At 39.9% G+C, this 13,417-nt stretch overlaps 1 protein-coding gene across 2 annotated transcripts in view; it reads left to right on the top strand.

The window, feature by feature from the left end:
• Camk1d (calcium/calmodulin dependent protein kinase ID) overlaps positions 1 to 13,417 on the top strand; it is a 425,174-nt gene that overhangs the window by 271,497 nt on the left and 140,260 nt on the right. For both annotated transcript variants that reach the window (XM_004647773.2, XM_023708067.1), the window contains exon 3: positions 2,663 to 2,737. In XM_004647773.2, coding sequence (XP_004647830.1) covers positions 2,663 to 2,737 — 75 coding nt within the window. The remainder of the gene's footprint in view (positions 1 to 2,662; positions 2,738 to 13,417) is intronic.

Here is a 13,417-nt window from a genome sequence, read left to right as displayed (position 1 = left end):
TATTGTAAGTGTCCTACTAACCTGTTTTGAAACTGTCTCATTGCTATTTCTTTCTCAATAAAATTAATTTTTAAAAACAAAATAAAAAAGAACATTAACTCCATAGAGTTTAACACTTAACTCTTTCCTGATTGCTTCATGGTTTTCTCTGTTAAATGGCAAACTTTTTGAGTGTGAAAACTTACATTTCCTTGCATTCTCCCAGACATACAGTGGAAACTCGTGGGTGACCATGCTGGATTGCTTAATTCAATACATTAGTTCCAAGGAATAATTAATAAAATAGCATCATTTGAGCCATTGTAACATTCTGCGGTCTGCAGTTCTTTAAAGTGCTTCATTGGATTGGAGCGAATTCTGGTTACCACCCATGGGAGACCCAGTGGGTTGAATAGGCTTTGACTTCTCTGTCCTGTGCATCGAGGGAGGGGAGGAGCTTGTGGTCATAATTCCTCTGATTCTGTCATTTTGGCTTGGCAAATGCTCTGTACACAGTTTGATTCTTTGTGTAAAATTGAAGGTATATTATTAATAAATGGCTGAGCTGTAGCACTCATACAGCTTTCTTGGCCTAACTTCCCAGAGGAGCAGGGCACTAATTTCTAATCCCCATTCAGAGATTGGCCCACTGGTGACCAGATGCAGCACATGAACCTGCCAAATGCTTAGTTACTTTAACGAATTGCCATTAAGCAGTGTGATTCCTGGGATGCACTTAGACTAAATACTGTATGTTCTTTACCTAGAATTCAAGTCTCACTGTATGCCCTGTGTTCTGTGTAGCCAGGCCTCCGTTCTTATCTCCCCCTAAATCTAGGCTCCCAGGGAAGCCCCCAGTTAGTTTGACTAAATGAAAATATCTGTGTCTATGTGAGTGGTTCTCATGGCAAATGTTTTGAAATGTGCAGAGATGGACAAATCCACATATGGTCATATTCTTTCATTTATGTGCCTTAATGTTGCCACAAATGTCCAGGATGTAAGAAACCCCCCATTGTGGTTCCCCAGTTTCCTTGGGGGCATAGTTTATTTGATACATTGATTCAAGTTATTGCTGATCTTAGTTTGCTCAGGCTGTGCAGTAACCACTGCTGAAAGCACATGAGTATGTGCGCTGCATGGGAATCAAGTGTAGAGTGAATTTAGTGTAATTATTTCAGCCCCAGCAAAACAACTGAATTAACTAATAAGAGCTGTAGAAATCAAAGCAAAGCACTGCCACTTTTAGTTGATTATCTTGCTCTCTTCTTTCAACACAGAAGCAAGATAATAATCTAGTTCATTCCACCTTGTGCATTTCCTTTGAGGAAGACATCTCTTACGTAGGAATACTGCCTGTATTTCCCCCAAGGAAATACGGGGTGCTCCTTGCTGTTCAGTGGCAACAACCTTTAAATATCATTCATTCATTCAGCAAACACTAATTAGGCAGATTTGTGCTAGGCACAAGGAGAAAATAAAATGATTCATTTAGTCTCTACTTTTCAAGGAGTTTGCGAGACTCTGCTTGTTAATTTAAATGGTTCAGCAGTCATTTCAGAGAAGGGCTTGTAATAAGAGCTAATTAGCTCATTGAATATTAAAATGATTCTCCTCACATGCATTAAGTAAATATCACGCCTTACGTTCTGAGTAGAAACTGCTCTTAGTGGATAGTTCTAGGGGCTAGGATTAGGCTTGTTCCTGCTGCTTTGGCTGCTTTTTTTTTTTTTTTTAGGACTTTGCCACTTAGAGGGTGGTCCTCAGCCCAGAATCATCTGCATTGCCTTGTAGTCCTTGCAAAGTGCAGATGCACAGGCCACTTACTTTTTAAAAATTATTGTTATTATTTATTTATTTATTTATTTATTTATTTATGCTTTTCAGCCCACGGAAGCAGAACCTTCACTGGAACCCAATCCCCAGGCCATTCCCTTGCAGCACTGGTCTAATGCAGTATTTTAGATGCTTTGCTTTGTGTGTACAGATCTTACAAGGCTCACATTAGAGTAGACTATGGGACTCTGCCCTCAGTGATTCTGACTGCACATCCCAGGTGGGGCCTGAGAACCTGCATTTCTTCCAGGCTCCCAGGATATGCAAGGGCTGGCAGTGAAGAGCCATACTTTGGTGCTGGTCTAGGAAACTGACCTGACATTTGGTGGTAGGATGGAGAAGGATTCCAATTAGGGGTCAGATGGTTCCTTTGCCTTTACTAGATTCCTGAATGTGACCATGAACCTGGTCCCTAGATCAAGTGCCCTGCTTTGGAAGATGGTTGGTCTCACCACAGACTCCATACCCCTGTGGTGGCCAGCAGGCAACAGTAAGAAGAGGGAGCTGGGTGATTTACCCAGTGGCTCAGCCGCTTGAGGTGGGTCCCGCAGGATCACAGGATGTGGAGAGATTTGGCCTCTGAGATATACATGAAGCAACAGGAGCTAATTGGCTGCTGCTAACTGTTAGCTGTAGAACTCACAAACGAAGAATAGCAGAAATCAAGGCAAAAATATTAGGAACTGAGTCTGGAAAAGATTTAGAGACAAGATTGTAAAGAGTCTCATATGTCTCATCAAGGAGTTTAGAGTCTGTCTTACAACTTTCTATATATTAGCATCTGTTTTTAAAATTTTTATATTAATTGTACTTACCACTTTATGTGCACTTTCTTTTTTTCTTTCAGGATTAAGCATGAAAATATTGTTGCTCTGGAAGACATTTATGAAAGCCCAAATCACTTGTACCTGGTCATGCAGCTGTAAGTACCTTTGTTTAATTGATGGCTGTCAAACAGGGCTGTAAATTCCAATACCTAAATCAGTGCATGTCCTGGTGGAGGGCCAGACAAATAGGGAGTGGTGAGGTCTATGGGCACTGCAGAGGCCGGAGCTGTCCAGAGACCCTGTGCTGTGTACAGGAATCAACTCACGGGATGGAGTCTGCAGCTGCTGGGCCACACCGCACATCCTACTCTGCATGGTGTCTCTATCTTCTTTTCAGGAGCTGGGTTCAAATGTTCCCACCTGAAGACATCCAGCAGGCTCACTGTGAAGTATGCTTTGCTCCTGTCTCCAGGAGAAACTCGCACCCTTGCCTTCACTTCTGGGGATGCCAGGGGGGTGAGCAGGTGGCAGTTGTGTGTTCTTCTCCTTCCCTTCTCTTCTTTCTCTGGCAGATAAATGCACATGGGATCAGACCATGACACTGTCACCCTCTTAGATTATCTCTGCCTTGCAGTCACACTGAAGGTTGCCTCCTGAACAGGGAAGAAATTAAAAATCCAAATATTCACAGAAGAGATTACTTGAATGTGTATTTTTTAAAGTTTTAGATGAAATGAGCCTCCCCACTTGGATAAAAGCTTTATGCTAAGGGTAACGATTTCTGGAATGTGTCAGAACATTTACTAGAATTAAGAGGTGGAAACTGCTACAGAATAATAAGCTTTTATCACAACCTAAGTGAATAAACTGGAACACTGCATTACTGAGCTTATGACCGAGGAGGACTTTTGTTGGTCAAAATATACACATAATTTCATTGTTTATTATTGATATTCTTCAGACTTTGAATTGCCAAAGGGATGCAGAAGAACTAACCATTAGGCTAATAATTTATTTTCCATATATTCTTCTCTTCCTTATGAATATTTAAACAACACATTAACTTGGGATCATGTTTGAATGCAAATAAATGTTTACTAATGTGTTTATTTAAAATGTTTTTAAAATATTTTAGTAAGTGATGACACTTTATGATTATTTATTTATTTAGGTACTAGTGAACCAGCAGGACCTTGCACTTGTCAGGCAGGCTCTTATGCCTGACCTATCTCCCCGGCCCAATGTACATCTTTTAAAATGTCCAATTTGGAAGCATCTGATGTTTCTGAGACTTGACTATAAGTCAATTTAAGTTTTTTGTGTTTTAAGTGTTTAACTTGGTGTTAACTTTCCAGTTACCTAAAGATAATGTTGCCTAGTACCTTGCTTTTTTTTTTTTTTTTCAATGATATGCCACACATCTGATTTTTCCTAACAAGCACTAATTCTCCCTAAATTTAGGGATACTTTCTAGGGGCTCATGTGACCTTTTTTTTTCTTTTAAAATAGAGTATATTCTTTGAAGATGCAGGTGAATTGTTTGCCTAATAGGAAGACCATGACAAAATATCATCTGCGTATTTAACAGTATACTTTTTGGATAATGCAAAAATAAATAATGCTTGAATTGAAAGTTCACTCCCCACATTCTCTTTAGTTTTGTGTATATGGAAATTTGTCTATATGAATATCAATTAAAGTACCTCAAATATGGAAATCTTAGCTGTCTGTTTTATTAGCTCATGAATTAGGGCAAATGAGACTAGGCCTTTTAGAGCCCCGCTTTCCATGAAGGAAAAAATGGGGCTAATATTTACATGAGAGGATTGCAGTGAGTAGTGAATGTGGAAAATGTATGGAAAGTCATAAAGAGTAAGCCTCGGTGCATGCTGATTTCTCTGTGGACTCTATCATTTCTTTTTCTTTTCTTTTTTTTTCCTTTTTTGTTTTTATTTTTCTTTTGTTTGTTTTCTGATACCAGGTATCAAACTCAGAACCTTGTGCTTGCCAGGCAGGCACTTATGCCACCAAGCTATATTCCTGGCCCGCTCTGTATCATTTCATTAAGATGTCTCTACAGATGGCCTTGACTTTTATGAAATAAAGTCCAAGTGGATTTGATAGTTGCCTTTCTTTGCAATTTGGCTGTAAACTTACTAGCAGAAGTGTATGTAAAGACGGGTTGGCCCGGGAACATCACTGTGTCCAGGAAAGTCATCCTTAGATCAAAACTCAGGAACCCTGCACTTGGCACAACTTCCCCCGCCCTGCCTTGTACTTTCCTGTCAAGAACAGCCTCCCTGTTCTGCAGTTATCCAAAATCTTATTAATATGGTGATCAAGTTTAATTTTTAAAAAATGGCTTTTTCATTTCCTGTCTTATGCTCTTTTGTCTAACTTATTTCTAAAACATTTTTCATTTAGAAATTTTTTCAGGTTTTTTTTCTCTTTCTTTCTTTCTTTCTTTCTTTCTTTCTTTCTTTCTTTCTTTCTTTCTTTTTTTGCTCTTTTTGAGACAGGGTCTCACTGTGCAGTTCAGGCTGGCCTTGAGCTCACTTTGTAGCCCAGACTAGTCTCAAACTCTCAATGGTCCTACTGCCTCATCCTCCTCAGACATCTAGAAATGCTATAATTTTTGTTTTTCTGTTTGAGTATATGTCAAGATAAAGTTCTAGCTAATTTTATATATGTTGTGAAGTGAGGATGATATTTATTTTTTCCATAGGAATATCCAACTCCCCACCCCATCATTTGCCTTGCACCTTTGTCAAAAGTCAGTTGAACATGGTTGTGTTGATATTTGTACTCACTGTTCTGGACTATTACTATACATCTGTCCTTTGTCAATACAACACTGTTTTGTTCATAATAACTTTAATAGTAAATCTTGAAATCAGGTAATATAAGTCCTTTAGTTTTGTTATTCTTTCCTATAATAGATTTGGTAATCTAGATTATCTGTGCTTTCACATAAATTCTATAATCATAAATTAGGTATGGTGGTACACATCTGTATTCCTAACTACTCAGAAACCAAGGCAAGACGAGCACAAGTTAGAGGCCAGCCTAGACAGTTTAACAAAACTCATCTCAAATTTTTTTTTTTTAAAAACTGAACATGCAGCTCAGCGGTAGAGCTCTTGACTAGCATTTGCAAGACACTGAGTTCAATCCCTAGTACCAAAGGTGGTAGTATTTGTATGTGGGTGGGGTAGAGCACCTTGAGTTGTAAACATGTTTGGGGACATTTTTTTTTTTTTTGTATTTTAGAGAAGGGTCCACAGGGTGTCCAGGGTCTCACTACTAGATCGTACTTGTAGTAATCCACCTGTTTACAGCCTCCTAACAGTTGGGCTTACAGGCATGCACTACCATGCCCAATGTCATTTGCCATCTCAGTGTACCCTGGGGATGGAGATAGCATGGCAGGCCCAGGGATTGAACCCCATCCTCTGTGCCTGCTTGCAGGCGCTTTAATTTACTGGGCTATTTGGCTGGCCCTTGGTGACTTTTATATGGTGTTATATCTAATCTGTATATCTACATGAGCACAGCGGACCGCTTAAAAAAAAGTTGAGCCTTTCAATTCATAAACATGATCCTTCTCTCCATTTATTTAGATATTTTGTTACTTTTAACCATAGTTTATAGTTTTAAGCATGTATCTTTGTTCAGTTTATTCTGAAATACTTGTTTTTGATGATCTTAGTAACTTTTTTTTTTTTTTTTTTTTTTGCAGTACTAGGAATGAGACTTAGGACCTTGTGCTTGCCAGGCAGGTGCTTATGCTCCTGAGCCATATCCCCAGCCCCTTTGATGATCTTATAAATGGACTTTGTGTTATTTTGATAGTTACTTGTTTCTAGTATATAAAAAATTGATATTTATCCTAAATCCCTTGTTAATCTGTGTAATTACTTTGTGTATTTCTTAACATTTTCAATCTAAACAAGTATATCATCTTTGACTTCTGTTAATTCTGGTTGTTCTTTGCAGGAGTTCTATTTGGTAAAACTTCAACAGTTTTAAATATTGACTATTTTAATGTCTTATTTCTTTCAAATATTTATGTCCAATATTTTTCCAATTCAAAATAACCTCTTTTGTATCTTCCTCTCTTTTTTTAATTATATAAATAAGTAAAATGTTTAAAAGGAATAACAAGAAAGGAAGGGAGGGTAGAAAATGAAGAGATACAAACAGTGACTGAAAACTCTTTTTTTAAAAATATTATTTTTTATTTTATTTATGTGTGTGGGGGGGCAGCTCAGCCCACCAGGGGGCGGGCTGGCTGGCATGTGGTGCTGGGGGATTGAACCGTGGTCCCTGTGCTTTGCTATGCTTGTTCTAAGTAGGTGCTTTAGACCACTGAGCCATCTCACCAGCCCCTGAAAACTCTTGATGTATCAGAACTCAATCCCACTGTTAATGTTTTTGGTTTGAATTGAGGATTTTGTTAGCGGTGTATTTTTGTTACTGTATTTTTTGGGGGGGGTTGGTAATGATTAATCATTTTTGTTCCCATGAACTTTATTTTTGGGGTGGTCTGGGTTAATGGAAAGTGATTTTCTTTATTTTATGTTTGCTTGCTTGTATTTGCTTTTGTTTTTGAAGATCTTAGAAAGCCCTTGATTTCTTAATATTTAGTTAAGATTTAGAACACAACAGTTCAAGGGACTTTATTTCACAATATTTGTGCCTGGGAGGTTTTTGGTTTCCTAGGAAATATCATCTTGAGCACAAAAGCTCAGATATAATAAAGGATGCTCAGCACACTAATTCTATTGCTTTTCTAATTGTTATTCCAGTTCTGAGTATGATAGCATATTTTTCCCTTTGTTTTTGCAGGAAGAGACTTGAAGCATGTTTATAAAGGCCTTTATTTACATTTTATTTAGGTTTTTAGACAAAGATTTTCCTTTCAGAATGCTATTTAATTTCTCTTTCTTTAGGTAGTAGGGAGGGCAGATAACACTGATATGTGTTTTAGAAGAAAAGTCAGTTTATATGAAGTTTATTTCTCATCTGACTTTGCTTGTGGAAGTTACATATTTGGAGATCATAAAGGCTACTCCCTGTGTCTCAAGCTGATATGGTATAAAAGACTTGGCAGAAATACCTTCTTTTTTGTTGTTGTTGTTGTTGTTGGCGGAACCAGGGATTGAACTCAGATCCTTGCATTTGCCAGTCAAGCACTTATCCTACTGAGCCATCTCCCCGGCCCCAACCTTACTTCTTTTTACAAAAAGAAATGGATTGTATTCCAATTGATTTCAATCATGTCTTCAATAACATTTAAATTCTTTAGGGGCCATGGAGATAGCTCAGTGGAATAAGTACTTGCCTGGCAAATGCAAGGTCCTGAGTTTGATCCCTGGTACCACCAAAAAATAATAATAATAATAATAATAATAAAGAAAGAAAGAAAGAAAGAAAGAAAGAAAGAAAGAAATTTCTTTATGTGGGTAAGTCTTGAATGTCTGTCTCTATTGTAGACTTTTCTCCAGAACACTAAACTGGTATATCAGGCTGTCAGCAGTAGTTCTACTTGGCTGTGTAATAAGCATCACTCACAACAGATCCAAAATAAGTTTGAATTTTCCACAAAATCTGCTTCTCCTGATGTCTTTTTCATCTTAGCAAGTGACAGTTCCTTTCTTCCAATTGCCTAGGCCAAAAACTTGGAATCATCTTTGATTCATACTTTCTCCCATACCGAACACACCCACTCATTGGCAAATGCAGTGATTGCCAACTTGATAATACATGGCAAACCAGTTCTCACACTCTCCATAGCTGCCCCCTGCTCAAGCCACCATCATGTAGAATCCCCAAGGCTTCCTCACTGGAATATTCTCTCTTAGTGTGTATATTGGTCACTTTTCTGTGGCTGGGATGAAACAGCTGACATATACGACTTAACAAAAAGGTTCATGGTTTGAGTTCATAGTTTAGTCCATGGTTGCCTGATTCCAAAGCAAAAAACAAGGTGAAAGGCCTGGAAAAGGAAAGTGGCTTGGTTCACAGCAGCCAGGAAATACAGAGGGAAAGAAAGGCCTGAGAAAAGGTATACCTATTAGTCATATGCCAGGAACCTGTCTCATCCAGCCAAGCCCTGTCTCCCAATAGCACATTGAGCCATAAGCTCATCCATGGATTAATTTTCACATTCCCAAAACCCCACCTGACCATATGAACCACATGAACCTTCAGGGGAACATTTTATATCTGAGCCACAAATGTTCCAACCATGTTTGTCCCAGCTTTGCTAAAACTCCCCTCCTGAAGTTCTGACCGTGGTCACTACGCTGCATCCTCCTGGGCTCTAGAAACTCCTCTGGCCTCCTAGTCCCATTTCTCTCCCACCTTTTCAATCAGTTGCAGCCAAAGCAGCTTTTTTGCTGGTTTTTAAAGGTGCTGGGCTTGTGTCACCACTGGGCTTTTGTTCCTGCTGTTCCTGAGATATCTTAATGCTCAATGGATGAAGGGAATATTGGAATGTTGCCAAATTACCACCCTTTCTGTGAGCTGTTTCCTCAGTATAAAACATAGGGTTATTTCTTTGTAAAAGGTAGTACCAGTCATTCCACTGTATTCCATTCCAACAGCAGTGGCTCTTGCCGACTCCTGCCACTGATCCGCTGACCTCAACTTGCTTTCTCTGTGTAGCACTCACCATCATTAAGAAAGATGCCTCTGTCATGTTGTCAGCTAGAGCAGTGTTTCCACATTGTGTAGGCAAATGATAAATATTTGCACAATTAATATGATTATACAAAAGAGGAATCATGTTTGATATGTCATTGTCTTCTCATTCAAGCTTTACAACAATCTTAGGACTTTATATTATCCCAATTTTACATAAAGAGCCTAAACAGAGAGATTGGTTCATTTCTTCAAGGCAGTGTGCAGCCCATGACCAGTGTAATACAACACACTGACAACCTTTGTTAGGAAATAGGAAGTCTCATAGGTATCTGGAAAACTTCACTAGCTTTGATTCATCATGTTTGTTAAAAGTAGAGATATCTAGAAAATGTCCCATTTCCTAGTGTTTTGTGAGGGGAGAAAAGTTTATTCAGGATATTATAGAAATTCACTAGAATAATTTTATTGCATTTGCAATGATTCCTATGTCTCTTTCTAACATATTTTTTCAATTGATGAATGGATGGATGAGTCCATCTTCCAAAATTGTGATTTATGGGGCTGGTGAGATGGCTTGGTGGTCTAAAGCACCTACTTAGAACAAGCTAAGCTCAAGCAGGGCACAGGGACCTCGGTTCAATCCCCCAGCACCACATGCCAGCCCGCCCGCTCCCTGGTGGGCTGAGCTGGCCACACACTAAATAAATAAATAAATAAATAAATAAATATTTAAAAAAAACCAAAAAAAAAATTGTGATTTATGTTGTGTTTATTCCATGTAACATACAAAGATTTCTAATATTTCTTTCATGTCAGGTTAAAATTCAGAGATGTAGAACTAGTTACCTGCTGAGCTTGAAAACTAAAAATTAAACATGCACTTCATAAAGAATATTAATTTGGTTACTGAGTAGCCCAAGACATGCAAATATATGCAGCGTCTAAGATTGCGGGAGGGGGTCACCAAGGTTAACTTTCATGGGGGTATTGTATTTGCAATTTATACACTGAGCTCCCAGAATCATTTTTAATTAGAACACAATTATTACCTATAATAGAAAGCCTTTCATAAGTAGCCAAGCATGATAAGGAAGGAAAAGGTATTTCTGAATATAATAGCATAATATATTTACATATAAATGATCAATACTTTATCTTTGTCCACAACAGATGCTGAGTGCCTGCCTGATAGTTTCTGAGCAATATTGGGGGAGTCGGAAGGAGGTTGGGGCAGTTGGTCCTTTCTAGTAGCTGCTTTGCAGAGGAAACATTATAACACCTCTGCATTTTCTTTGAAGATTGCACAGGGCAGAGGGTGCTCTGAGAGAAGATGCTCTAACTGGGAAGGTGATGGAAAGTGAGGCTCATGCATGTGCTGGGCTATGGTGGGGCTGTGCTTCTGGCAGTAGGGTTGGTGTGGAAAGAGGCGTCCAGGTGTGGAATGGTAAGAGAATCCAGTCTTTGTGGGGCTCAGCCTGTCTGGGTTTGAATCTCGGTGACAAGGTGAGCCTTTGGGGGGCTGGGTCTCTGAGGACTCAGTCTGCAGTCATTTGGTGCCTATGTGTTTGGCCTGTAAGGAATTCCATCTATGAAGGGTTGTGTCTTTTAGGGGTTCAGTTTGGCTAGCATGAGGGTACTATGTAACTTCTTGGAAATAAATAGATGTGGAGACACTGGAAAGTGCTTACTCTGTATTTTTGGCTAACATTTTGTTGTCCTTTGGGCTATTTAGCCTTCTTCCTCCTTCCCTTTCTTTTTCCCTCCCTCCTTCCGTCTTTCCCTCCTTCCCTCCCTCCCCCTCTCTCCTTTGACTGGAAAGCCTGCAGAGATATAAAGAACTTAAAAAGTAAAAAGAGAAACCAAGGCTCTGTATCACCATGCACCAGTCTTATGAGGTTCAACTCTGTGAAATTGCCAGTATGGAATCATGCTTTGTAAGATCAGTGTTGGTGATAGAACCTGTGGCCTTGTACATGGTAGACAACTGCTTTACCACTGAGTTACACTCCTATCTCTAAATCCCGTAAATTATAGGACCAATTGAAAGACTTTTAAAAATAACATCTGGTCACTAATTCAGAGTTTTGAGAATGCATAAAAATACATAAGAAAAGAACCAGGCATAAACTATAGAACACCATGTGCAGAGATTATCCATTCTTCACTTATAAATTACCTCAACATTTATTTGATTAAAGGGTACATGTAATATCTCAAAGTCAGCAAGCTCAGACTTGTAAAGTAAAACAATAAATAGAAGGGATAACCATTTTCTTTGTTTCTGATTCCCTACTAAATAAAATTTGGAGCTTATAAAAAGAGCAGCTACATGGTAATAAATTTCAAAATATATCAGATAGACACCCTAGTTCAAGCTGCTGTAAATTGCAACTTGCAAATATACTAGGCTGCAACCAAGTCAGCTTTCTCATCCCTATGAATCCAATGTGTAAATCCCTGCCTGAAGTTTTCTCTTGTGTTGTTCCAGTTTCTGTCATGCTACTGCTGCTGCTTGTGGGTGTCTAGATGGTCTCTCTTCAGTTGGGGCATCACACACAAACCTGCTGTGGGCTCCATAGTGCCCTTCTGCTGAGCACGGCACCCCAGTGCCTCTTTCTAGTTGCCTATCTGTCTGCCCTAATGGAGTCTCCTCCACTGGGCTTTCCTTGTGGTCCCAGATCAAGGAAAGAGATCATTGTGAACTCTAATTGCTCCACTGTAAACTGTAACATGCACACCCTCTATGATCCTGGAGACACTAGCTCACAGAAATTGTTTTTTTCCTAAATTTCTGTATCATATTTTACCTATCCTTGTCCTTCCACATCATTGTAATCATTCATTCATTCACCCACTCATCCAACAAGTATTTATAGTCTCTACTAAGGTTGTGATCAATGCAGTTGCACTGTTTTTTTTTTAATAAATCTTTTTATTTATTTGGTTTTGCTATGCAGCTCAGACTCATAGTGATCTTCCTGTCTTAGCCTCCCCAGGGCTGGGATTATAGGCATGTACCACCAGGCCCGGTTTGGGTGGCCGGCATGATGCATCCAGGATTTTGGGACCAGCATATCATGCATACCAAGGATTGAACCTGGGTCCTTGTGCTTGCCAAGCAGGCACTTAGATTGCTGAGCTATCTCCCCAGCCCTGCACCTAGGTTTTAACACTGCACTTGCTATCTGGCTTCTCTGCTCTACCCATTAAATAGAGGCTTTTTGTGTTGTTGATGTCTGTTAATTTGGCATAGACTGAGGCTATGACAGTCTCAGGTCTTTTGGTGTCACCATGTTTCCAGCATAACTCTTCCTGAACCAAGCGTAATATGAGAAATCTAGTAGTTAGGTTTCCTGAATTTGCTGTTTTTCCAGCTCCCAAGATGGTGTTTCTGAAACTACACCTCATCTCCTGAGTCTGTGGAGCATTATGAGGAGCTCGTGTTGGTGATGACACCAACCTGCAGCCTAGAGAAGTTGTGGGGCTTGGACTTTGCACCTTGAAGGGGGACTTGGTGCTGGTCTTACTGAAAGGCCCCGGATCCCTGTGAAAGCAGGCATTTGGCACTCTGCTGCATCCCCTTTGCTGCTCCTTGCTGATTAATTTTACATTGTGACATAGAAGTCCTGGCTTCTTTGTGGTGCAGGCCCTGCAGCTCTGACCCTGGCCAGCCTTCCTTTCTTTGCCAGTCCCTGATTCATTCTCTTTTATACACTGATCGCTTTGGTGACTGACTCAGCTTACCATCTCCTTTCCCAGCTTCTCTGGACAAGGTGATCAGTATGATGCCCTTGGTGTCTGGTGGACAGCCTGTGTGGTGACCTCCTTGCAACCTCACCAGCTCCTGCTGTAGCACTGCAGTGAAGGATGCAGTCCATGGCTGCTGCCCGGAAGGGCACCCACAACCTGCTATGGCTCTGTGGCTGTCACCTTACTGTTCTATCTAGTTAACAACAAGTCCTTGGTTTCTTTTCTGTGCCTGTTCATTGACATTTTTGAAACTCCTTCAGCTCCTCTCCCGGCTTCACTATCTAGCCTGGCACCATTGAGCACCCGTGGCCTCTGTCCTTCTGGCAGCCTTTTTTTCTGCTGTAGCTGATGCATCCACCTGCAAAAGCAAAACCTGGACTCCTGTAACTGCCCTCACCCTCTGTATCTGCATGAGGGCCACTGGGGTCTGGGGAGGA

The sequence above is a fragment of the Octodon degus genome, unplaced genomic scaffold (assembly GCF_000260255.1).
Source record: "Octodon degus isolate 3935 unplaced genomic scaffold, OctDeg1.0 scaffold00324, whole genome shotgun sequence".
Classification (NCBI taxonomy): domain Eukaryota; kingdom Metazoa; phylum Chordata; class Mammalia; order Rodentia; family Octodontidae; genus Octodon; species Octodon degus.
The sequence above is the reverse complement of the archived record's forward strand: the minus strand, read 5'-3'. Positions and strand labels throughout refer to the sequence as shown.